This window comes from Protopterus annectens, chromosome 8.part1, assembly GCF_019279795.1.
Source record: "Protopterus annectens isolate FY-2018-M chromosome 8.part1, PAN1.0, whole genome shotgun sequence".
NCBI lineage: Eukaryota > Metazoa > Chordata > Ceratodontiformes > Protopteridae > Protopterus > Protopterus annectens.
This window is the reverse complement of record NC_056742.1, coordinates 470,854,446-470,881,452: the sequence shown is the minus strand read 5'-3', so window position 1 is coordinate 470,881,452 and position 27,007 is coordinate 470,854,446. Positions and strand designations below refer to the sequence as shown.

The following is a 27,007-nucleotide window of genomic DNA, read 5'->3' as shown; positions in this document are numbered from 1 at the left end:
AAAGACTGAATTAAGCAGAAAAATAAATCAGAGTTTTTTTATTTTTTACTATTTCTTCCCCTCATCCTTCCTTCGTTGTTACTATCACAGCCCTCATGCCCTGTCCATACTGGGTTTACTAGCTCCTCCATGCACTCCTGAACTTATTCTGGTACCTTGCAGGTGCCTGTGATAGATCACAGGCAACAGGGCTCAGCACGTCTGTGTTTCCATCTTGGGGGTGGGACTTATTGGCCTACCCTGTATCCCCCTTCCCCTTGTGGCAATGTGGTACAGCCTTGAGGGGGTGTGCAATGTGGGGATCTGTAGTGTACTGTCCCACCTCTATGGCAGGTCAGCCAGCCCCACTGCCTCCTCTGAACACACCTCATCTTGCGGCATTCCCAGTCTCCACCAGGGATCATCAACTAGAGATGCCCAATCACCACCCGCCACCCAGGATGGGTAAGCCCATCTCTCCCTGCTACTCCATCAGTCGCCCGGGATGCTAATCAAACCTGGGTCACTTGGGTTGTAGTCAGGGCTTTATCCCTCTATGCCATCACAGCAGCTAAAATAAGTCAATAGATGAAGGAATAAAGATTTTGAGAAAAGAATTAGCAAAATAAGTAAGTGTTATGCAGCTTTGGACTATTTTCTACCATATGAGCATCTCAAATAGAAAAAAGTTCTGGACAGAAACCTACTTTGCAGAGCATTATGGGGAATTGAGGGGGGCATAGCCAGGGAAAGTTTTAGATGCCAAGCTAAATGAAAGCTAGTGGCTTCAGTCCTGTTGGCTGACAAGAGCTCACCTACTCATACCAGATGAAAGAGTTATTCCACCAATTCTCATATAAACTTACATACCGTTTAAATAACAAACTTCATCTAACAGATTAACTGCCTTCAAAGAGTATCAGGTTGCCAGGCTTAAGCTCAAGAAAGCAAAGACAAGCAGTTTATACTATGTTCTGTGTGATGTAAGTTTACTGCACACATTAGGAACAGAACTAAAAATATATAAAAATTGATGGAATACCTTGCTACCCTCTAAAACTGTTAACGCAAGAGGGATAATGGATAATAGATTACTATGGTATGACTCCAGTTGCAGCCACTTTATTTAGTCTAGTAAAATCAGTGTCAGCATCTTCATGTGGTTAAAGTTCAATGTATATATATATATCCCTGGACACAAACAAATAATCTACTATATAATTGTGTTTCCAGGATTACTTTATTTATTTGTTATGCAGGAGCGATTCGAAGAGGGAAGTAAAAAAACAAGTGAAACTCATAAAAAGGGCACCTTTAAGTGCTTGAACTGTTCCATGTGCAGATACATGTCAGAAAGCCCTTTTTTTGTAGATGTAGAAAGTGATAGAACATATCCAACCCCTGGCTTTTTTACTTCTGCTTTCAAGTTTGTGGTATATATGACAGCTTGTAGTTCCTGCAAGTCATTCTACATTGGGAAGACTAACAGAGAACTTAGGAAGCGTGTTTATGAAGATCAATATGCCATTAAAATTAAAAAGTTGACAATGCTCTGGGAAAACTCTACAGAATGTCCAAATTTCAAGAGTTTTTTTTCTCTGTCATGGATGGGGTTCCAAATAATTTGAATGGAGACACAGACGGGGAGCTCGAGTATAGGGAATTAAAGTGGCAGATTTTATTCAATGCTTACAATCCAGCTAATTTAAACAGTAGTATTAATTACAGGGTAGTATTAAAACACAGACAAAAGTTTAATAAATGCAAATGAAGAAATTGTTCTTTTTGAACTTCAATATGAATTTCTAGGAATGATTTATTTTAGTTTATTGTTTTTTTGGTTAGAATTTTAACATGTGCAAGGAATGGTGGTGGTTAAGAGAGGTCATGTAACCAATTTATTTTCTTACTTAAATCAGCATATCTTTAAATGCATTTGTTCTGAAGACTAAAACGTCAAAAGCGCATAACCTTTTATTAAATTTTGTTGTGCTTTTTTCCTCACTAAGTTGTCATTAGTGGTGTAAACCCACTGACATCTATGGCAGGAAAAGTGCTGTTAGCATCGAAGCAAGTAACCACCGCAAAGTCATTGGGGGGAGCTTATAAATCAATGTGGGTGTGTTTAAGGGCATAAATTAAGCTGTCACGGGGGGAGAGGAGGTTGTGTGTGTGTGTTTGCGTGTGTGTGTCTGTGCGTGTGTGTGCACGCGTGTATCTATACGTACCTGTGGAACAGAATGGAGGGACAGTAGTGCAGTTATTTCTAATTGCAGAGTATTCATTTCAGAGATGTGGCAATAAGCCGCTAATGAGCGTTTGCACAAGGTGGCTCTTTCATGTCTCTGAATCTTATACTATTGCTATAGCACAATTAAGACTTCCAAGTGAAACTCTAATTGAGCTATTGTGAATCTTGCCTGTAGTCTTTGTTCCCACTGCCAAATATCGAAACTACTGAAATAAAGTATGTGGGTAATATTCAAAATACGCTCTCTGATAAATAAACTATGTCTATGTTCATTGTACGTGTTCCCTGATATTAATACGCTACATAATGTAAATGCTTGAATATTATGGCCATACATAGACTGAATTTGATGGATGCATCTCTGAAAATTATGTCAGTACTAGCTCAGTCACCCAGTTAAGAAATAAACACAAATGTCTTTTAAAGTAGATATTAAACCACAAAGATAATGAATATGTTTTTGTAATGATTTTATCATTTAGCATGTGATACAAAAATGTAAGGGCAATCGAGAGTAAATATGGACTATCACTTAGACAGTGAGTACCCAGAACAGTCATGTTTAACAGATTACCAGCATAAGAAGAAGTAATTATGTGCATATGTATCGAAAGTACAGGTTTATGTATAAAGAAGTAATACAGCAAACTCGTTAGCACTGCATATCATAAGAAATGTCACTTGGTTACTTACTGCGTGTTACTTAAAACATTTATTATATACCTCTTTCTGCTTTAACTTTATCAAGGATTTCATTTTTGTCTGTAAGGTCTGACTTCAAGGCAGTCTCAAGCTGGGCAATCTGCAGTCTGAGGTGTTGTTCTTTTAACTTCCACTGCTGTTCCTGGCTCAAACTGAAGGCACTGTGAGAAAAACATGTGGCATGAGTGCAGCTATTGGAAGTCATCTTTGACAGCAAATAATAATTACTGAAAAAATGTTTAGTGGCACAGAGACCACTGTCATCATGTCTTAGGAATTAAGCTAACACATGCTGGTCTGCTGCTGCTCAAACCAAGGCGCCTCATTCAGGCTGCGGTTAGCAAACATGAAAGAGTTTGTGGGATGAGCAAAAGAGCTGGCCTCAATTTAGAGCTCTGCAGCCAGAAAATCTGGCAGTATGTTAACCGTATGGGATGAAGAAAGGAATTCAGCTACATATTCCAGAGGAACACTGCACTCCAAAGTACCCCGGCAGCTAACAAAACCATGTTTTCCACATACAAACCCTTGAGAACATAAAACCCGCACTACCAAACTGACCCCCCAGAGCTGCTGGAAGCTAAGGGGCTTAAAGTCAGCTGCCTGTTCAGAAAATGACCACAAAATGACAGCATCTCTCATGCTGTGGTACTGTAATCCTGATATCATGTACACATCTGCAAAGTTGACATTATCCTGCTAAAGACAGGGATATATGACTAAAACAAACTGTTTTACTGGTAGCACATCACTAGCTGGAAACCCACATGAAAACTGAATGCTGAACCAAAGCTAAAGCTAAGAGTAAGAGCTTAAAAACACCACCAATTAAAACTGGATCAACAGATTTACAGCCAAAGGGAACTCTGTTGCAGCAAAATGTTTCTTAATATGCAATTAATCATGTGGCCATCTTAACAGGGCAACAACATCAAAACAATCTGGTTCCATTTTAAAGGCTGATTATCATTTAAGTGATAAAGTCCCTCTGTGCCAAGCAATGAGGAGAACATACAATAAAACTGCTGCTACCAATCATTATTACTGAGATATTGAGAGATTAAGAAAAATGGCAGAGAAATCATCTTCCAAGATTAGCTATACAACTAATCTAAACAGAATGTTGTCAATAACTAGTAAAGTGTTCCACACACTGCATCTAACAAATGACATTCCAAAAAAGCAGAAATTATGTTCTGACCTAAATTATTGCAAGAAAAAAAAAAACAAGCTTACCGCTTCATAAAATGCCCCAGCTTACATAGGTTCATAGATTTATACTACGCTAATGACTACTAGGGTCTTTACAAGGCTAGCTGTGCAACCCAACCCAGTTTTGTCCCAGAGTTCCCTGGATGCCTGTGTGGTAGAGTATGTTAGCAAAGAGGTAGATAAGGGTTATGTGGGGGGGGGTGTTAGTTGGGGATTAATTTACTTACTGTCAACCTCTCATCCAATGATCAAGGTTTTTTTTTTTTTTTTTAGAAAAGGGCTGGGGATGGACTCTGCTTCACATAGATGGGGAGGTTATTCAATAGTGCAGCATCCTTTGAGACACCTATTGGTCTCTTTAGCATGTTCTATTTATGTCACAAGCAAAGTTCATATCCTTGGATCAATTGTTTCTGGTGCTATCTGTTTTACAGATGTGCAAGAGATCCATCAGAGCTGCATCTGAGGATGTATCATATGGCAGGTATATATCACCTCTCAGTAACGTGTTGAAGACTGAATACAGAGATAGGGCCTTAAGGCGATCTTTGTTAGACAGGGTATTCATTCCCTGGATTCTTCGGGTAAGGAACCTTTCAGGGTGTTGCAACTGTCAAGTACATTTCCTGGAAAGGGCATAAAATCACACTTCTGTTCTACACACACACATACACATATATATATATATATATATATATATATATATATATATATATATATATATATATATATATATATATATACATACATATATATATATATATATATATATATACACACAAATGCTAAGTTTATGGCAGTATGCTAAACATGGTAATGATAGTGCACAATCTGCCTTTATACATACTTTCTCTGTAACATCACACAATCCATCAGTAGTTCATGCAACTTTTCTTCAGTTTCTCATGGTGAAAATAGAATGTATAAGTGAAATAAGAGAATGCTTTGAACTTAATTTTCATTTTAATACTCTTCATTCTACTGTCCACAGAACTGCATATGTAGACAGCCTTACTGAGGATGCATGGTGCACATCTACACTGTGAAAGCCCATTATGTACGTATCAACACAGCCATATGATAAAAATATATCAAATTCAACACTTACCCATCAAGACAATGACAATCATGGGCCACGTTTCAAAATAACTTATGTTCAGGCCAAGGCACTAATCCAAGCTTTTAAGGTTTACTTCAACATATGCAAGTCTGAAAAAAGGCTTACATGCTTCCACCACTATGTGGAAATGTTTATGATCCTTCATAGGAGGTCCTAAGTCTACACCTGATTTCAAAAGGATCAGTGGAATTCCTGCACCTAAAAAGAAGGTAGGTATAAACTGGTGGAGCACTTATGATACTTTAAGTCATGTACGCTGCACAGATCATTACCTTACTCTTTCAGTGCAAAGTAGATGATGAGGTTCAAACTCTTCAAGTTCAATTCCCCAGTCACTACTCTCCAGAGAAAAGCACTGTTGGAGCACAAACAGAAAATGCACTGGCAATGACTTATTTTATGTGTCATTTTTTCCATGGTCAGGTGACTGTGAACTTAGTACCTTTAACTACTGAGGGGTGGGGTACAGCGTAGTCAGTCCCTTGCAAACAATGATTATCTTAGGATACTTGATAAACAGCTTCAATTGGTTTGCTTCTTCTTGTTGAAGCTGCAGCAAGTTTAAATTCAGAGAAACATAGGTGAACACTCATTATAAATACTCTGTGTAAATATGCATACTTCAGCACTACCAATGGCAATACTGGATACTGTCATTTCAGCTTGAACTTTAACTTCAAGCTTAATAAGATTCAGAGCATTCCAGCACTGTGTATGACCATACAAGCTGATCAAGGATTGGTGTGGCAGACGATTTCTTTGAATCAGTGTGTGTCCAAAGCAAACAAAAGGGAGAACAGCATGTACAAAGAATAAAGATAAGCTCCCCGACAGCATTCCCAACTTCAAATCTTTCTACAGATCAACAGTAGAATGTTCAGAGAAAATAAAAACTATTCAAGAGAAATATGAATCTTTGGATTTTGAACACAAAAATATTAAAGATCAGTTGGCTATTTTGGAAAAAGAACAGTCAATTTTATAGACCAAGTTGACCGATAATGAAGCTAGAGCCAAAAGGAAAAATCAACATTATTAGGTGGTCCAGAAGAATGGAGTAAGGAGAAAGACATGGGAATGTTTTATGAGTAATGTTTGCTACTGTTACTGACACAAATCCACAGAAATAGTCTGCCCATTATCAAATTACAAGCAAAAACAAAGGCTGCAGACATAATACAGTTAAGTTTGTCAAACACAGAGGCAGAGATGAAATTCTAGCTGAAGCTATAAAAGCTAACAGACAAGCAGTGACAATTTTCATTGTTGCTAATCTTCCTTATGAAATAGTGAAACAAACAAAGAAAACCCTTCCCAGGACTTCATACTTTATCATGGGAGGAAAGAATCACGGCTTCCTTCATCAATTATGCCAAAGTCATTTGGAAATCTGTACCATTCATTTTTGAAACTGAATCAGAAGCCAGACACAAACTGTAAATGCTTGGAATAATATAAAGCTCCATTTTCCATTGCAAACTGTCTTTCATTTGCTGGATATTATGTTGAAATTGGGCACTGGACATTTTTCATTTTTCACTTTTGCTTTTTCATTGTTGCACCATTTCTTTTTCCAACTTTCCATGGGTGAGGTGAAGGATGATGTTTATTTGACAGAATATATTTGCTTTCTACTGGACTTTAAGGTATGTTGTTTAACTGGACATGACTTATGGCTACTTTTTGCAGTGAAATGAAGTTGCAAATTAAGCATTAACATCAATGGCGCACATACGTTTTCTAAATGTAAAAGAACAACACATTTTATTAAAAAAAAAAAAAAACAACCAACCTGAAAATATAATCCTGTTACAGGAAACCCACTTTGATAAAGAGGTTAGTACTGTGATGACATAAACATAAATGTGTTAAAGGCTTGAGCAATAATCATTGCACAGAAAATTCTGCTGATGTTGCTATTTTATTTGAGCGACATATAAAGACTTTCAGTGTCTAAAGGGCAGAGGGTTAGCAAGTCTATACCCTTTTTTGTTTATGGACAATTTCTGGGCTTTCCAAGTAATATAGCAGAAGCATTGCAACAAACGAAGAACATAGCAGTTGTTATTAGAATCATAAGCTTAATAAAGCCATTTCTCCAGTAAACCAGTGTTATCAGATGCAGCATAGGTTCATAGGTTCATAGGTTCATAACAGGGCTATGCCCCCGGGCATGCATTTACAAGCCTAGCCTATCCGTGTTTTACTTACCCCACCCCTTAAGTATGAACTATATTTTTATTGTTTCTGTGTTCCTGTCGACTAAGCGACAATGATGTAATCCCTATTCTTATTTTTTTTATCTCCCATCCATTATTGCAATTCCTTGAACAAGGCCAGCGAGGGTGCTCTGCTCACATATATACCATTGTTGGTTCCACATAGGAGTCTTCTTGTGATGAACTATCCCCCATTACGCATCTATTAATATTAATAGCCGTGGTTTAAGTCTCCTCCACTGGATCTTGTGGGATTTTGATTTTGAGGTGAAGCATATTCATCAAATCAAACATGGGTTTGTATGTTAGGGGGCAAAAGGTCACTGGTAAGCAAAAGCGGGTAAGCGAGCCTGAATGGAGCTGGGAGTTCTTTCAGTCGGTCGGCACAGATTTTTTTTGATTTATCTCCTTTTTTTGAACTTTGCATACTTCCAGGTCTCTCAAGTCGCTGTGTCCAAGCATTCGAATGGGGTTGGTATATACAATGGTGGATTGGTATGAAGAGATGAGTAAAGGGGAGGACCCCTTGATCCTTTTGAGAACTCTTTCATCTAGATGAAAAAATGGGCAAGAAGGAAGGTGGCCCTAACTACTTTAGCTACATGGGTGTCAAACAGACTATAAACAAAATCGGGGTCCCGTCCCAACCTGGTTTATTGTGCTGCTTGGATTGCCATTCATTTGTTTTTTAACTCTTGGTAACTTTGTTTTTATGACTATGGCTTCTTGCATTTTTAACTTAGGCCTTTAGGTCCGCACCTAGGGTCCGGCCGCTTCTGAGACTATCTGTGTCATAAGGTGGTCTATAGGCAGATCCCCAGTCCAGTTTCAAGTCAGTCAGTTATTTGTCACATAACTTTGCCGTCAAATATTGTACTGGTAAAGTAGATGCTTCCAGGAAGAGCCCAGGGACAATTTCAGTGGACTTACTGAGGGCTCCAGGGACGACTCTGACAGCGGGCTTAGCTCTGACACCTGGCCAGCTGTCCACCAGCCATTTGCAACCCATCAATAGACTGTGCGGGTGTTCCATTTGTTGCTGAGTTTTTCAATGATACCTGCTGAGTTTTTCAATTAAGGCGATTTCAGAGGTTGTATCAATAGGGACTCCCTCCTCAAAATGGCTTCGGTGACTAGTCTCCGGTCACAATCTTTGTTTACTTGATCAAAAAGCTGACAAAGTTTAAAAAAAATGATCTCAAGTTTTGGTCTGCAAACTTGCTATGATCCAAGGTCTGCAAATCCATATGTCTTCCTCAATATGAGATATTCTATGAGTTCCATACAGGCCAGGACTGAAATTTGTCAACAGGCTGAAGGGCGGACCACAGTTGTGAAAATCACACACCCCTGGGGTGTACACAGTAAGGTGCAGTGTGAAGTGGGTACATGTCCCTAGTTGTGGGTTTAATTAGCTAATTGTCCAGTGTGGTTGTTTAATCTAATACCTGTGTTCGGGCTGATGTTCTTGTTTTGCACGGGTCCCAGGAGAGGAGAAAGGCTTTTTGCAAATCGAGAGAGCAGTTTTAACTTTTGCTTGAGAGGAGAAGTTTGCTGCACCATTGTGCCGATATGTTTGGCAATGTCTGGGGAGATTGTAATCTTCAACCTGTCAGAATGTTTTACATATCTCTGTCCTCCAGTGTAGTAATCTGCTATTTCTACTAGTATGATTGTCTGGTTCTTGAATGTTTTCCCCTCTTTGCTTATAATGCTTTCCCTTTCCTTATGATCTTTGCTTGAGGTGCTATGCATCTCTTTAAAATTGCTTTTTGGATCTTTAGCTTTTTTTCTTACCTTTTTTTAGAGTTTATTTCTGTGGAGGTCTTACCTTTTTTGGACGCTATTTGTAGTGTAGAGAGCCCTTTTTATGTTTGGGAGTGCCTTTTCCCATGCAGTCCCCAGTGCTAGGTATCTGGAGGATACAGTTGATTGGGAAGTGATGGCTCTGGCAGAGGCATACGGTGCAAGTGTTGGTTTATGCATGCTGTTTTTACTGCAGCCCTTATTTCTTCCTGCCGGGATGAGCCTTAGTGGAGGAACTAGTTGCTTTCTGTGTGATGAGTGCATCTTTCTGAGTTTTGTGCTCCCAGCGTATTTGATGATGAGATGTCATGTTACTCCTTGGGATGGAGTTTGTGTTCTTCCTTGGCATTTGAGGGTATGAATTCCAGGAACTTTGGTGATAGTTTGTTTGGGGATGACACGGAGTGCATGGGATAGGGTAATTGAAGTCACCCATGGTGATGGTGTTTATGAGTTCCATTATCCTCCAGTGTTTTCAGGAAGGACTAGGGGGTTAGGGCTTTTGTGAGGTTGAATGTAACATGTCTATCCTAGGCAGGCTCCAACGGCGGTTAATTGCACCTGGTCTGTCCCCTTCTGCATCAACGTATGAAGGTTGACAGAGTGAGGGTGGTTTGTGAGATGAAGGCGTGGCATTGCATCGTTTAATGCTATTGTCTCTGCTGGGGGAATTCCACCTGGATGGTCTCTTGCGGATGCCAGAGTGTTGGGAACTATTCAGGAGGTGTGGGCTAGGGTTTCTGTCATACACAGACATCGATGTTTGGTGGTTTTTGGAAGTGGCCTCGCCGAACGATGATTTTTGAGATATGACTCTGCACAGCAAATTGAACTCAGTTTTGGGGTTTGTGTCTCTAGTGCGGGTTTGTTTCCTGATCGCCTGAAAAGGGTCGTCGTAAAGGCATTTTGAAATTCTGTTCCCGTGTTGAGCAAGGTTAGCCGTTCCTTTTTTGTCAGTTTTTTGTCCAAGGCCATTTTTAGCATTTGCACACCTAGATTGGGTGAATTAGGAACAGTGCCAAGCCACTGTTAAAATCCCAGCATCTTATTCTAAACAAGGCATCATTCTTGGAGAAGAATGGATCCAGCAGTCAGGTCAATGCCTGGGACAGACAATCCCTCCCTCTTGAATGTCTCTTAGTCGTAGTCCAAAAGTATTGCATAGTATCCCACACCATCACGGACAATGACCGAGCCATTTCTCTAGGCTCAAGGATCATTCTTGAGGCTCGCCCACCAGCGCTACTGTCAGGCTCATCAGCCACTGTGCATCATTTCTCACTCCATGGCCAACGTCTTGGGTCAGCAGGTCTGACTAGCGTGGCCCAACAGTCAGGTGTCTCCACTGTGTCTGCCTTATGGAGTGCACCATGCTATGTGTAGACTGGGGAGCATGGAAAGTTGTTAATTTTTTTCCAAAAACAGGATAGCTTAACTGATCTTTGGAGAACTAAGAATTCTTATATGAAGTCATATAAGCATGTATCATATACGGGCAAATTACGTTCTAGGATAATTTTCTTTTTATTATCTCCTGATCTTTTCCACAAGAGTTATTTTGATAACTTTATGTAATGTCCCTTTAATGACGATTTAGCAGTGAATACTAAACTCACAGAAGTTAAAGCCTTTACATTTCCTAACACCAGACATGTAAACTCATTGGTTTCAATCCAAAGAATTTTGTGACAAAATTAAGGAAGATAAAATACATTTTTGCTTAGGAAATGGAAACACTAGCATTTGATTACAAATGGGATGTCTTTAAAGCTTTCACTTATGACTCAATGGTGACATATATATACTATTTATAATAAAACAATTAAAGAAAATTAGATTAATAGATGAACAAATACTGATGCTAACTAGTCTACTTTCAAGCAATTATTTCAAATATGTTCAGCATTTGGAAAGAAAAAATAAGAATGAGAGAAATGTATGAAAATAACTGGCAAGAAATATCCAAAGAAGGCACAAGAGTTCAAGGAAATATTCAGAGTTCTAGTACCTCAGGAAGAACAGAAAACAGGTGGAACTGAAGAATGGCAGTGCCTCAAAACAGCATGTGTGGGGAGTATATAACAGATATGCAGCCAAACCAGGTATGGAAAAAAGTTACATATGGAAAGCTGGTGGTGGAATGCAGAAGTCCAGGATGTCATCAAAAGAAAGAAGGACTGCAGGAAAAAGTAGGAGACAGAAAAGATGGAGCAGGCTAGGAAGGAAGAGTGGTTGTCTAACAAAAAGGCTAAGAAAGCAGTTGCTATAGCAAATAACAAGGAATCAGATGTACTCTACCATTTTCTGGAAAGCAACTCAGTAGCTGTCACAAAGAAATTCTATCAAGTTGCAAGGCAAACACAGAAAGACATTCTTCATAGGGAATGCCAGAAACAACCTGTTCATAAATCCACAGGATGTCAAAGGGCAGATGGAAAGAGCACTTGCTGCAGCTTCTAAATAAAGAAAACCCCAAAGAAGCTGTACTGCCCCAGACACAGCTCACTATGAAAGAAGAGAGGGAGCCTACCCTAAAAGAAGCAAAATAACACTAATGAAAATGAAGTCAGGGAAATCAGCATCGTCAGATGGGGTCACAGCAGCTATGATCAAAATGTTAGGTGATTAGGGTAGAAATGGCTCCTCAGCATACTCATAGCAATATAAAAAGAAAGGCATACCCCAGATGACTGCAGAATAAGCATACTAGTGCCAGTGTATATGAAAAGGGAAGACATCCACAAATGTGGGCAGTAGCAGTACAGAGGCATCAAACTCCAGTCACACTGCATGAAAGTGCTGGAGAGGGTGACTGATAAATGAATATGCAATGTAATAGAAAGTAATATGGGAGATAAGCAGTTCAGACTCAGATTAGTTTACAGCACAACTAACCTATTTAAAGTTTAAAGGAACCAGTCATTTTAAGTCTTTCATACATATTAATGAGAACATGCATATTAAAATCACCAAGCCAAAATACCAAATTAATTCAAAACCTACAACATACCCCTGTACAGAAATGTATATACTGACATTGTTTTACAAAAACAAAATACATAAAAAACATTATATAAATGCATATTTTGTGCCCCTAGTGGTTTTTCAACTGAAAAGCTCAAATATTAAAAGATCTTATTTTTAAAACACTTTTTAAAGCGAGACTGTCATTCAATCCTGGTGCATAGCTGGCATTTAACCTAATATCACCTAAGCCCTTGTATTCCAGTAAACTCTCAATATCACCCTCTCAAGTTCAGAGTCACTTTGTCAATAATAATAGTAATTGGCTAGGCTTAAAATGGCCTACAAGGGCTACTAGCCTAGTACTAATCTATGAACCTATAAACCTATATGAAAAGGAATTTATTAAAATTCTCACATACCACAAAATGCCTGTACAATGTGTTTGTGCTTCTCTTGTTCTTAATGTCCCATAGAAGTTCATAAAATCTATCTTTAAATTTTCTTTTTTTACCAAAGTAAAATGAGGTGCATGAAACACAGCTGGCTAAATATACCACACCTTTGGTATTACAATTAACCTGTCCTGAACAACTAACGGTCCTATAACAGCTTTTCCAGAAGCATTGGCAGAACTAGTATAGGCCATCTACAAGGACCCACTAACACAAGTCTGAACAGTGTTCAGACTCAGAAGGGTTCAGAGTAAAAGTGGGTGGGCATCAGGATTCAGCTCTGAGCACACTGTTCTTTATACTGGTGACAGACTACATTAACAAACAAGTCAGATGGGACAGATCAACAAAGTTGGTCTGTGTAGATGATGTGGCATTACAGGCAGACTCTGAAGAAGAACTTTAGCAAATGATAGGGAAATGGAATAAATAAAAAAAGAAATGGAACTAAAGGCACACAGGATGAAACTGAGCACAGATAAGACAGCTGTAATGGCAGGAAATGGGAAAATTACAAGAACCTTTGAAATGAGATATGGTGGAAAACAGTGGAACAGGTTAAGAGTTTTAAGTGTCTGGGAGGGGTGGTTCAGGAAAAGAGAAATCTGAATGAATAGGTCAATGCTAGAATTATAAGGACTGCAGCTAAATGGCAAAGATTGCCAGAGACAGTTTGTGTCAAAGGAAGGCAAGGAAGGCCAAAAAAAGCTGAAAAGTAAGGTGTACAAAATAGTGGTGTGACCCATACTACTGTATGGTACAGAAACCTGTGCAGTGAAGGCAGAACAGTTGAGGAAGCTAGAAGTGATGGAGATGAAGTGCCTCAGATGGGTGGTAGGATGCACACTGTGGGATATCCAAAGAAATAAGAACATCATGGTAGATGCCCAAGTAGCTCCAATTGCAGAAAAGATCAAAAAGAATAGATTACAGTGGTATGTGCACAAAAACAAAAGACAATCTGGTTAAGAAGATTTGGGATGGATAGGAAGAAGGCAAGAGGAAACCAAGGTGTCCAACAAAAAGATGTACTGTGTGAAAAAAGACCTGTGACAGTCAGGCATGACTGTTGAAGAAGGCAGGAGAACAGCAATAAATCAAGAGAGATGGTGGCTGTTGAAGCCACACCCCCAGCTCCATGTATTAAATGGAAAAAAAGGGGCTTGATGATGATTTATCTTCTCTAAAGCTTATGACAACTCCCTAGCAAAAATATATAATAAACTAAAAATGCTATAACAAACTAAAATGTTTGAACTCATTTTGTTTTGTTTGCTCATGGGAATTAATTACTTTAGCTATGTTGTTGCTGGTTTATCTACCAAACCTATTACTACCTCAGCCATAAATCAGAATAATACATTTAAACATACAGTGTCTAAGTTTTTTTGGAGAGAAGTTATACATGCCCCTATATATCAAGAAGGCTTATCAATGCCTATTAAAATGATTCAGTACAAAATTCCATACCCACTGACAAGCTATTTTGTTTTTGAAGAATTACTTATCTACTTAGAAGAAATTAAAAACATTTAAGTATGCTATAATCCCCTAGGAATCGCACCAGATTATTTTTTTTTCTATTAATTGCATTTATTTTTCTTTTTACATGCAAATTGACCTGAGTAAATATGCTTCTTCTCTACAACTTAAGAATCACTTAATTTTGACTTCCAAGATGGCTGCACACCAAGTAACAGCTTAATTTCAGCACCCCCAGTGTGAAAACAAAAGCTCAGTAAAGAGAGTCAGGGAGTTTGTGTTGGGTAAATTTCAGTTACTGACTAGCAAGTGCACTGCCTGAATGCCAGCACAGAAGAAATGCAGAGAACCTGAATCTGCAAAAATTATAGACTGAAATAAAAAAAAGGCTGGCTGAGTTATGAGAGTGCTCAAAAAGCGATGTTTAAAAATGGTAGATTTAGAGGACAGAACACATAGGTAAAACCCGAGTTTTTCTGCTGTACCTTAGACAATGGAAGGAACAGCTTGTATTCATTTCCTGAAAGCACAGATGAGCAACTAGAGTGGTATTCCACAGCAGGTGGTGTTAACTGAAAGGGAACATCGTCTGTATGCTTCAACACTGGCTATTTGAAAGCAACCAGCACAATTACTAGTGAAGATGGAATCCTACAAGCAGAAAGAGTTGATTCTGATAAAACTGTGGCAGAAGGGCAAAGTATTAAAAGTCAGAGACAGTAGAGTATTTGTGGAAAATGATTACTCACTCTACACCAAGCAGAAGAAGAGTAAATTTATTCCAGCAATCGGGGAGTGTCAAGAGGCAGGTTTGAGGTTCAGGCTGCTGTTTCCATATACCTTCAGAATTTATTTTCTGGAGGGTCAGAATCCTTTTTGATGCTGAACATGTTAAGAAGGAAATGCACAAGTTTGACCAACAAAAAATGACTTATGAAACATAAGGTGATTCTGCTTCTTATTCTTCTGATAATAAAACTGATCGAGAAACTATGCCAGTGAAACCTTTTCCAATGTTCCAGAGGAAAATGCTTAAGAGAAAGAAAAAAGCAAGCATTGACTAGAACAACTGGAAAAAAACAGCAACTCGGAAATTAATGAATAAATGTGGGATTACAAAGCATCAGTTACATTTCTGAAATATGCTGGGAAAAAGAAAACATGGAAATATCAGACTTTTTGACTTTGTTAAACTTGTAGGGGAGTCCAAAGCATATGTCCTACTGCATGTCATTAATTTCTGGAAGAGAAGTAAGGCGGAAAGAAGTAACTGTAGGTAAACACATTTTGTTGTTAACAGTATTTTCATAAAACATGACATACTTCATGTTGTAAAGTAAAACATTTTCAGTTATTCTTGTGAAACAGGTGTCCTTTTTTTCTTCTTTCATTCTTCTTGTTCAGTTTTAAGAAAGGCAGCACTGCAATGTAAAAACAGAAAAAAGCCTGGACAAAAGAGCAAAAGTAAAACTGATATGCTTCTTTCTTACTTTTGCATAGGGGAATGCCTGGATTAAAGCCCTTATCTAATAAAAATTTTAAGAGGAAGGAAGTAACTAAAAACACTGAACATAATGAAATGTTTTCCACTAGCAAGTGTTTACAGTGCAATATGAAAAGCTTGTAGTGGAAGGCAGCTGTCTATCTGGGTCTTATGCTTCTATGGAGACAAGCTGATAAGGGCAATAAAAACAGAATACTTCTTTCTTTCAATGCCTAGAAGATACTGTTTTCTGAAAGCATTTAAGTTGTTTTCTACATTTGGGAGAGGAAAAAAATACGACAAAAACAGACAGTGCTTAGTGTAAATGGAAACAGACTGTACCATGCATCTTAGCATGGATAGCCTTCATTATACGTCACTTCAAGCCTGAGAGTGTGGCTGTCAATCTGGGACAACTGTGCCTATTAGAAAGGTTACATTTTATTATCTGAAGATGTACAATATTTTGTGTTTTTTGAATTAAGTTAATACTTTCTGCGGGTGATCTGGAGTGAGTTTTTTTAGTGTTTTCATTAAAACAAAGTCTTGTAAGATGTGACATAGATTCAAATGGATACAATAAGAAACAACTGTACAAAAGATCAACCTGACAAACATTAATGCATGCATGTAACACTAAAGCTGAAACTAAACATTTAAAAGAAAGTGTTAAACATAACAGGTGGGAATAATAACTTCTTATCATAATGACAATACTTTCCATATTAACATTACATGTGAATGGTCTTGCGCACATACACACACACACACACACACACACACACATATATATATATATATATATATATATATATATACATATATACAAAAAAGAAAAAATAGTGAACTACAAAAAAAATGCAGAGTTCTTGTTTGGAAAAAAACTGGCCATGTGAATTTGATAAAGGATTTCAGGTTGGTTATTCATCAGAATGTCTGAGAGACAGGAAAATGGAGTACATATATTAATTGTGACAGGAGTTCCAATAGTGTCAGAAGAGGCAAACAAGGACAATAATGGTAGATTTGTGGTAGTATAGTAAGAGGCTACTGGCAAAATAGGAAGGTTATGTTGGCATGCATTTATATTCCACCTTAAACCGGTACAATGGTGCTTAAGAAAACTGGGGGAGAAATAATCAGCTTTCAGCAAGGAATATTACTTATAGGTGGGGACTGGAATTGGATTTCCAACAGTGAGGATGCATCTGGGGGGCCTAGAAGGGAAAACATAACAAAAGAGGGTACATGTTTGAAGAAATGTATGAGAATATTTGGTATGGAAGGTATGAATGCAGTAGCATGAGTTTGGAGAAAAGTTACATATTATTGTCCAAGGGCGTCTATATTAGATTATCAAACTTTTAAAAGTTCGAACGTCATATGGTCGACATCATATGATCAAACTTTTAAAAGTTCAAAAATCTAATAAAAAAACATAAATCACAGAAAAAAACCTACCTGAACATTTTAAGTAGGGGGCAGGGTGCCATGCACCCCCACCCCACCCTCGCTCGCTCTTTAAATATACCAACTCCAAGATCGCACTACAGTGCAGGAAAGGGAAATCTTCCCATTCCGCATTGTACGGAAATCTCTGTTGAAACGTTCAAACTTTTAAAAGTTCAATCATATGGTGTCGAGCATATGATGTTCGAACTTTTAAAAGTACGATAATGTAAAACAGACCCATCCAAGGTACTATAATTGGGCTAGGCTACACAGAAATTATACTTCACATGAACATGTGGATTTAACTGAAAGCTTTCAACACACATTCAACAAGTTTTTCAAATTATGCACATATAAAAACTAAGATAAAAATGATGGCTTTATTTGTGGATGATATTTTGTATCTGATAAAAACAGAAAAGGACACTTCAGTGTTGTGGAATATTCTGAGAAAGTTTTAAGTCTTTTCAGGATTCAAAACTAATGAAGATAAAACAAGGGCAATAGCTGTGAACTATTACCGACAAAAAATTGATTCAGCAATAATCATATATATGGGGATATGATGAAATGAAGTACTTAGGAGTATGGGTTAAAAATATTCTGTTGTGGCAGCCAAGGATATGTAGGAAGAGCCAAAATTAAAAGTTATGTACTTAACATAACTCAGTATCTGTGTTGTTCATTTCATTCTTTCTCACTGATGGGTCAATCCGACTCGGCTGCTTCTTCCAGATTTAGGCTCCGAGTGTCAAGCTCCTCCCTCTTCCCATAATACATCACACTCTGTCTAACTCTCAGATCGAGTTTGCTGCCCTATAGCTCAACAGTTTATAGCAACAGTACAGAAAACAGAAAGGAATTGAGGCTCATACCTAGAACCTAAGGGTTCTGAATTTCCTCCATGAACTTCTCAAAGGCACAAGGCAGGAGAATGGCTGGGAGGGACATGAGGAAGAATGAAAATGGACAACACAGATACTGAGTTATGGTAAGTACATAAGTTTTAAATATGATGTTATCCTTTTTATTCTTCCTCACTGATGGTTAGAGTCTCCAGCTACGTAACTCCTGGGCGACCTTCAAGGAAGGATGTGCTGGAGCACAGTTGAGCCAAAATATACGCTGCTCCTAGAAATAATATCCAATTTATAATGAGAGACAAAGGTGCAAGTCTTAGGCCAGGTGGCTGCAGCACAAATCTTACCACCTGAGGTCCTGGAAGAGAAGACAGATGATGTAGCTGTAACTCTGGTGGAATACGCCTTGGATAACTGAGGTAATGGAATACCTTTCTGTGAATAAATGAAGGAAATACAATCTGAAATCCATTTGGTTAAGGTAATCTTAGAAACTGCATGACCTGAACGGTTAGTTGAGAAACAGCTGATCAGATTTCCTTTTTGTGTCCTGTAGAGATAAAAACATAATTGCCTGTGAACATCTAGAAGGTGCAAGGTACATTCTCCTTTGTTTGAAAAATTGGGGAAGAAAACTGGAAACTGAATTGATTGATTAATGTTGGATTCCATGACTACCTTAGCCATAAAAGTGGGGGTTGTCCTTGAAATTATATAAGGACATTTCACTAGCAAGACTTGAAGTTCCAAAACTCTCTTATCAGAAGTAATTGCTACTAGAAAAATTGTTTTCTAGGAGAGAAATTTCGTGTCACAACTACAGTCCAAAGGGCTTCTGGGTAAGTCCTTGCATCACTAATGTGAGAGCCTAAGGAGGAGAAGGGTCTTTAATTGGGGGCCGAAGAGGAAAAATTCCCTTCAAGAATGCCTTGCATAATCTGGAAGAGAAAAGAGAGGAAGATCCCTTCCCAGCATGAAAACTGGATACGGCAGTTAGTTGAAGCTTAGTGGTGGAGAAACTGGCTTCTTCTTGAAAAAGATTACTAAGGAAAATGAGAATAGCTGAAGTGGAAACTGAGAAAGGGTTGCCATTCTCTTTAGAAGCTCATATAGAAAATCTCTTCCACTAACTGCTGAAGACCTTTTTAGTTGAAATACTCTAAGAGGCCAGGATTACATCACGGACTGAAGGAGTGAGCCTGAACTTTCTTATAATTACTGGAAGTGGAGAAACCATGTGGTCAACCTTAGGGTGTAGAGATTGGGGGACTGGATGTTTGACGGATGGGATATGAGATCCTGCCTGGGATCTAGTATCCAAGGTGGATACTTCAGATGAGATCAAAGAAAGGGGAACCACACTTGACAAGGCCAAAATGGGGCAATGAGGATTACTGAGCTCTTCAACCTGTTGGCTTTCTGTAGAAATTCTGGGATCAGAGGAGGAGGAGGGTAAGCATAAAGGAGACCTGGGGGCCAATCGTGGGCCACAGCATCCCTCGGTGACTCCCCCTTTGGGGGGATCAGAGTAAAATACTTGCTGCATTTGAAATTCTGAGGAGAGGCAAAGAGGTTGCAACAAGGTTGGCTCCAATGGCCAAAAATCGTGTTTGCTATTGACTGATTGAGGAACACTCATGAGGAGTCAGAATAGATCTGCTGAGTCTGTCTGCTAGGATGTTGGTTTTCTCCGGAATGTGCACTGCAATTAGAAAGAGGTCTGAAGATATTGCTTATTCCCAAACTTTTATGGCCTTCCTGCACAACAGGTACGCATGGGTTCCTCCTTGTTTGTTGAGGTACCAGACTATTAATATGTCATCTGTAAGAACTGCAACTGTACCGAAAGGGAGAATGCCCTGAAAGGCTTGCAATGGTAGAAGGACTGCTCTCATCTCTAGGATATTGATATGCAGACTGATCTTGATGGATGACTACATGCCTTGGACCATCTTCCCTAGGTAATGCCCCCCAACTACATTGGGAAGCATCTGTGGTCACTGTGGCTATGGGGGCAGGTGGAGAAAAGGATCTGCCTAGAAACAGATCATCTGATTCCATCCACCACTGCAGATGATTTGCATACTGAAGACAGTTTTATGGGAACTGACAATGTTTGGTAGACAATGGACCATTGAACTGCTATTCTCCATTGAAGTACTCTCATAAAGAACCTCGCTAATGGGAGTAGAATGACTGCAGCTGCCACTGAATCCAGAGTCTGAAGTATTGATTTTGTTAGTGGAAAAGGCACAGCTAATACATTTTGAACCTGTTGTCTTAGAGACATTATATGATGCCTCAGTAAGGAAGCCACTTGTGTAATTGTGTTCAACTGTGTCCCTATGAATTCTAGATTCTGTACAGGGATCAAGCTTGATTTTTCCAGATTTATTGTGATGCCCAGATATTTGAAGAGCTTTACTCAATAGTTTCTGGACTGAAGCAGTCAATGCTTTGTTAGTGTAGTAAGGAGCCAATCTTCTAAATAGGGAAACACCTGGAATCCTTTTAGCTTTAGGTGAGCCTCTACCACTGCCAAATAACTGGTAAATACCTGGGGGGCTGTAGTGAGTCCAAAAGAGCAGTACTCTGAACTGGTAGTGATTGGCTCCCAGCCAAAAGCGTAGGTGTCTTCTGGAACCTCTGTCTATTTCTGATGCAATAGTAAGCATCCTGAAGATCCACTAAGCGCATCCAATCATCCGTGTGCAAAAAAAGGCAGAATGGACTGGACTGTAACCATTCTGAACTCTGACTTCTTGACTAACTGATTCAGTTTGCTGAGGCCTAGGATTAGGTTGCAGGTCCCCAATTTTCTCTGGCACTAAAAGAAAGCAAGAATAAGTTCCGAATCCACTTTGTTTGGTCAGGACCTCTTGGATGACTCTTTCTTAGAAGTTTCTGGACTTCTTGAATAGCGTTCTCCAACTGATTGGGTGGTACATTGGGGCGTTTCCACCTGGGACCTGGAGGACAAAGGGAAAAGAGAATATAACAGCCTCTGGAGATAATGTTTAGCACCCAGGAGTTGTTCATTACACTTGCCCAGGCATCTAGGTGCAAGGATCAATGGCCCCTGACTGCTTCTAGAGTATAACAGTCGGACAGCAATTCAGGAGTACTGATGGGGTCTGTCAGGAAAGGGATCCCTGCAACCCTGATTTTGCAGACCCCCCTTTGCTTCTAGGATGGCATCTGCTGTTAAATCCTCCTCCACTGCCTCTGGATGAGTTGTCCCCATGAGGGTCCTGGAAAGATCCTTGAGACTTTCTGAACCAAGCTTTCTTCCCTCCTCGCTGATTCCTTGAGAAGGTCCTCAGAGGGGTAAAAAACTTGATGCCCATGGCAGACAAGGTCTTTCCATCTTGCTCACTGTGGGTTAGTGTGTCTTTCACTGATGGTCCAAACAAGGAGGAACTGTCAAAGGAGGCATTATTAAATGTTTTGAAGGGTTCTGCAAAGTCACAAAGCCCCATCCAGGCTCGTCACTTAATGGCTCTGCCTGCACCAGTTGCTCGCGAGGTGCCTTCCACTGTGTTTGAAATCAACCTCACTGAGGAATTTGCAAGGGAGAAGGGAGTGGCCAGTTGGGGAGAAACCTTCAAGTCCTCTGACATGGTCCCTGCAAGAGAGTCAGTTAGCTCCTTGACCAGATCTCTCTGCAAATGGGTGAAGTGCACCAAATAGTTTAACGACCTCAGAGTGAAAGTAACTGAGGTGTAAATGTGCTTTCCATGTTTGTCCATCCCCCGAGACTCCCTGCTCAATGGATGGACAGTGGAGCTTTGTTTGCCAATCTCCTTTTTTGTGGCTGCTGCAACAACAATAGCATCATTGGAATACCTTTGCTCCAATGTGGACAATCAGAAGGTGGGCTGAGAATCTTATCAGGATGCCTGGGGATAGGCTCAACCATTTCCAGTTTCTTCCAGGCCCAGCGGGAGACTAAATCTATCATGGCATCCACTGGGTGAGACATCCAGGATATAGATGGGCCTGCCCAGAAGTCCTCCAGGAACTCCAATTCCTCATTAGGAGGACCAGCCAGCTTTCTGCCTAAGGAGTTCCAGGATGTCCCCAAAGGAGACATGGTTGGGGGGATCCTTCTCCCTCAGTGAAGTCAGCGTCCTTTGTGAGAGACTCCATAAGGGTATATGCCTCCATTTACACTTCTTCCAAAGGATCTCCTCTGTGGTGTGCTGTGAACAGGCATCAAAAGAAGGGGGACTTCCTGGGGGAAGTGATATGATGGTTCCTTCGGGCAGGCTGACCTATAGCAGACGTGATGGGTTCATTGCTCAGACCCCGGGGTGAGGAGATGCTTCTCTAATCTCGGAGAAAGCCCTTTCTGCAACCCAGAAGCTGACAGACCTAAGGAAACCTTGTCCCTCAGAGTTGAAGATTCCAAAGGAGACAGAACAGAGCCAACCATGGATCTGAGGCCTCATGACAGAACCAGACCCGAGCTGTTGAGGGCCAAAGCTGTGAGAGGAAGCAAAGGATCTGACAAAGTCAGAGCTGAAGGCAACACCTCTTCCCAGAGCAGACGTCAACTTCTCAGATCTAGGACCCGCTCTGATCTAAAAGGAAGGGAGCAGGGATGGTCAGGGATGTGGTCGGAGTAGAGGAAGGGAGCTTCATTGAATCTGATTTTGACTCTCTCTCAGGATATCAGGGTCTTGGGCTTTCGAAACCAAGGGACAGGTCAGAAAAGGAGTCAGTAAAGTAGGAGATGGAGTACTCATGAATCCTAGATGGGATGGAGATGGTAAGATCCACATCTGGATCTGCAACCTGGGGCACTTCTGTATCACCCTGTCCATATCAGCCTCAGTGAGACTTTGGGAAGACCTGTATGAGAATGCTGAGGAAGCATGCCTGGATTTGGTTGGTGTCTGAAAAACTTTAACGGCTGGTGAGACTGGTTCTACTTGAAAAGAAGGCAGTAAGACCATATCATAAGATCTGAGTATTCTGGATCCGAAGAAGCTGTCCCTGGTGTAGGAGAGCCAGAAACAAGGATCGGTTCCTGATCGATGGCCCTAGGATCCGAGATAGTCTTGGAGCCAAAGTACAAAAAAATCCAAGGAAGGAGTTTAGCCACTAGGATCCACAGCCAACAGACCTGAAGAATCTATAAGGATCGATGCTTTCTTGGTGCCACTCGGATCCAGGGTAGTCGGATCCGAGGGCCTAGATCCTTTATGATTTGATTCTAAAGAGTCCCTAGAACAGGCAGAGAGGGATCTCTTGGAGCTGACATGCTTCGAGGGAGTTTGAGACCCTGAGGCAGTAGATGTAGGTAAAAGGCCTTTCAAAACCAATTTCTTTCAGCAGTCAACCAAGGCCCAAGGGTTAAAGGCCCCACACAGAAACTAAATGCCTTGGTCCAAAGCAACAGACACACTTGTTTTGGACATCTGAATTTGGGACCTTATGCCCACAAGAAGTGCTTCATTTACATCCCATAGGTTTATCAGCCATAACAGAGACAGAACCTAATGGAAGGAAAGAAGAAATCCAGCAGCAGCAACAACCACCTCTAGGATACTAAAAATTTTTTTTTAAACAGGAAAAGAGGTGCCAACAGCATGAAGGGACAGAAGAGAACTAAAGGTCCCTAATGCCTCTCAAGAGCTAAAGGAATGGGAGGAAAAATAGAATATCAGTAAATACGATATAAATGTACAATTTTATATAGATTATATATATATATATATATATATATATGAGAGAGAGAGAATTTGTGGGGAAAAAAAGACTTAACCACTAGCACTCTTGAAACTCCGAAACCACGTCTGTATGCAAAGTGCGGCAAATGAGATCTGGGGAGTTAGAGAAGGTGTGACGTATTATGGGAAGAGGGAGGAACTCAAGACTTGGAGCCTAAGTCTGGAAAATGTGGCCGAGTTGGATCTGATGTCAGATCTGAGACCCATCAGTGAGGAAGAATGAAAAGGATATCATCAGATCAAAAGATAATATAAAAACTGAGAAACTGGCAGCTCTGTTTTAAGGATATGGATAGCAAGATACAACAGTGAAAATGTTTTTAGTCCGTTTAGTTTTATACATAGGTGAGACACATTTTTTTCAACCAATGGATAAGTTGTGGATAGCAATTAATAAAAACTTGAAAGATTTTATCTGGGAGGGGAAGAGGCCAAGAGTCAAGTGGGATAAGCTGATTCTTCCAATACAGCAAGGTGGTTTATAATTACTTGATTTGAAGGGGTACTTCAGAGCTACACAGTTAAGGCTCCAATACATAGCACAAGTAGAAAGCTATAATTCACTTGACTTTTTGACATTCTGTATTATAAAAATTCAAATAAAGAGATTTTTAGAAAAAGTAGAAAGCTATAATTCAAAAGTGGAAAGGGAAAAAGATGAAATGGGGGGAGGCTCAAGAAACTAGAAGAGACTGGGATTTTGGATGCAAATCCTCAAAGAAAATAAAAAGAAGTTATGTACTTACCATAACATTCCATCAGAGTTGTCCATTTTCATTCTTCCTCAACTGATGGGTTCAGATCCAATGCTCGGATCCATCTCAGCCATTGATAAAGCTTGTGGTAACCTAAAACTTTCGAGCTCCCCTTACCCATAATGCACCAACCCTAAGTTACCTCAGATCTTGTTTGCTGATTTTACTAGAAAAGACAATATTTACTATGCACAAACAAAAGAGGAGTAACAATTGCATGTACTCAATTTAGAAAGGAAAGTCATGTTCCTCCAAGAACTCATTCTTCCAGAAGTTCATATATAAAAAATGGATGGGGGTTGGTGGGCAGGAAGGTGAGGAAGAATGAAAATTCACAATACAGATGGAACACTAAAGTATGGCAGAGTCCCCACCTACCTAAATTCCAGGGTGGATACCAAGAAAGGATATCCCTGAGCACATTTGAACCAAATGATGCTCTATCCCTGGAGTCCAGATATAATTTGTAATGAGTAACAGGTATGGGGAGCAGCCCAAGTTGCTTGCTGTTGAACATATGTCATCCATGCATGCTCTGGAGAAAAATAACTGTAGAAGCTGCCACTGATCTATCTGAATGAGCCCTTACCGGCTGTGATAAGGCAATGCCCAGTTTTTTATAAATGAATTAAAATGCAACCAGTTATCCATTTCAAGTCTGCAAAGGAAACAACTGGTCTGTTTTTCTCATGTCTTTTGTTCTATGCAAGTACAAACATAGTTGTCTGTGAACATCTAATAAATGTAACATACATTCTCCTTTACTGATTGATATTAGATTCTGACACCACCTTGGGAAGAAAGGATGCATTGGTCTGTAACTTAATTATATCCTTGTGAAAACTCAAGTAAGGAGGTTTTGAAGATAATGCTTGAATTTCTGAAATTCATCTGGCAGATATAATGGCTACTAGAAAAAATCGTTTTCCAAGTTAGACATTTATGGCCACACTTAGCCACTGGTTCAGAGGGAAAATGTATAAGTGCCTGTAGTATCAGACTGAGGTCCCATGGGGGAGTGGAGTCTTTAATTGGAGGCCTTAAAAGTAGAGTGCCTTGCATGAAAGCTCTGCACAACTTATGAGAGGCTACTGAGGAACTCTCGAAAACAAACATGGAATTTTGATATTGCTGCCAGCTGAACTTTAATGGTTGAGGAACTAGCTCCTTCTTTAAAAAGTAGGGCCAAAAACTTAAGTATGTCATGTATAGGAGCTGAAAAAGGCTGAATATGATTTTAATGAGCCCATAACAGAAATCTTTTCCACTTACTGTAATAAAGTTTATGTATTGCAGTTTTATGGGAAGATAAAAGTATATGCCAGACAGGAAAAGAGAGCATAGGTTGTCTGGCTATCAATGGAAATGGAGAAGCCAGGCTGTCAGCCTGCGGCTTGATATGTCTGGATGGATCATACCTGTCAGGTGAGACAGAAGGTCTGGAGTCGGATCCAGAATCCAAGGTTGGTGAAGTAAGTGAGGCCAAAGGAAGGGGAACCAACTCTGTTGAGGCCAGTATGGTGCAATGAGGATGATTTACTCTTCAACATGGCAGCTTTCTGTAGGAATTTTGGAATTAGTAGGATTGGAGGATAGGCATATAGTAGACTGGGAATGAATCGTGAAGTAGAGCATCCTTCAGTGATTCCCCCCTGTGGGAGGATTAGGGAAAATAGCTGCTGCATTTGCTGCTTAGGGGAGAAGCAAAAAGATTGCAGCAAGTCTGGTGCCATTGGTGAAATATCATCCTTGTTGCTTTTTTGTTGCAGGACTATGTACTTGCTCCATTTGTCTGCTACAACACAAGACTTCTCCGAAATGTGCGTTGCTATAAAAGAAGTGGTTGGAGGAAATCGCCCACTGGCATACTCTGAAGGCTTCTCGACACAAGGAAAACTATCTGATTCCTCCTTATTTATTGATGTAACAAACTACAAACATATTGTCCATATGACCTGCAATCATCCCCAAAGGGGGAGCATGTTGGATGCCCTGCAATGCCAACAGCAGTGTTCTCATATCCAGAACATTGAGCAGGCCTCTTTGGGTGACCAAGTGCCTTGGACTGTTTTCCAAAGAAATGCACTCTCATCAACTGTAAAACTTTCGTGGTCACTACAGCCTTGGGCTGCGGGGAAATGGATGGTCTTGTAGAATTTAATCTGTATGGTACAATAAGTGGGGTGGGTAAGATGTATTCTTCATTGTTGAAAGAAGCAATGGCACTAAAGTGTAAAATAGGACTGACGTCTTTTAAGTGTAAAACATGCATAGATCCTTAATTGGATTTCACTGGGTGGGTTGGGATCACATGACAATGTATTCATCTATTTAAAATGTCTTAAGACAGGTTTTACTTGCATCTGACGAAGTCTTTGTATTTAACAAGATGAAAAGCGCTTCATGTTTATCGTGTATTTTTTTAGTAAAAGCTTATAGAGTGAATCTACTTTGTCCTCTGCCTTTTGTTTGCCATTCTTTGGTTTTTGGACTTTTGAGAATTTAATCTGACTGAATCCACCAGATGAGATC

The 27,007-nt window shown here is 39.8% G+C and overlaps 1 protein-coding gene across 1 annotated transcript in view; it reads right to left on the bottom strand.

The window, feature by feature from the left end:
* Positions 1 to 27,007, bottom strand: part of RPGRIP1L (RPGRIP1 like) — a 1,932,928-nt gene that overhangs the window by 1,260,479 nt on the left and 645,442 nt on the right. The window contains 1 exon segment of the mRNA XM_044082016.1: positions 2,954 to 3,093. Coding sequence (XP_043937951.1) covers positions 2,954 to 3,093 — 140 coding nt within the window.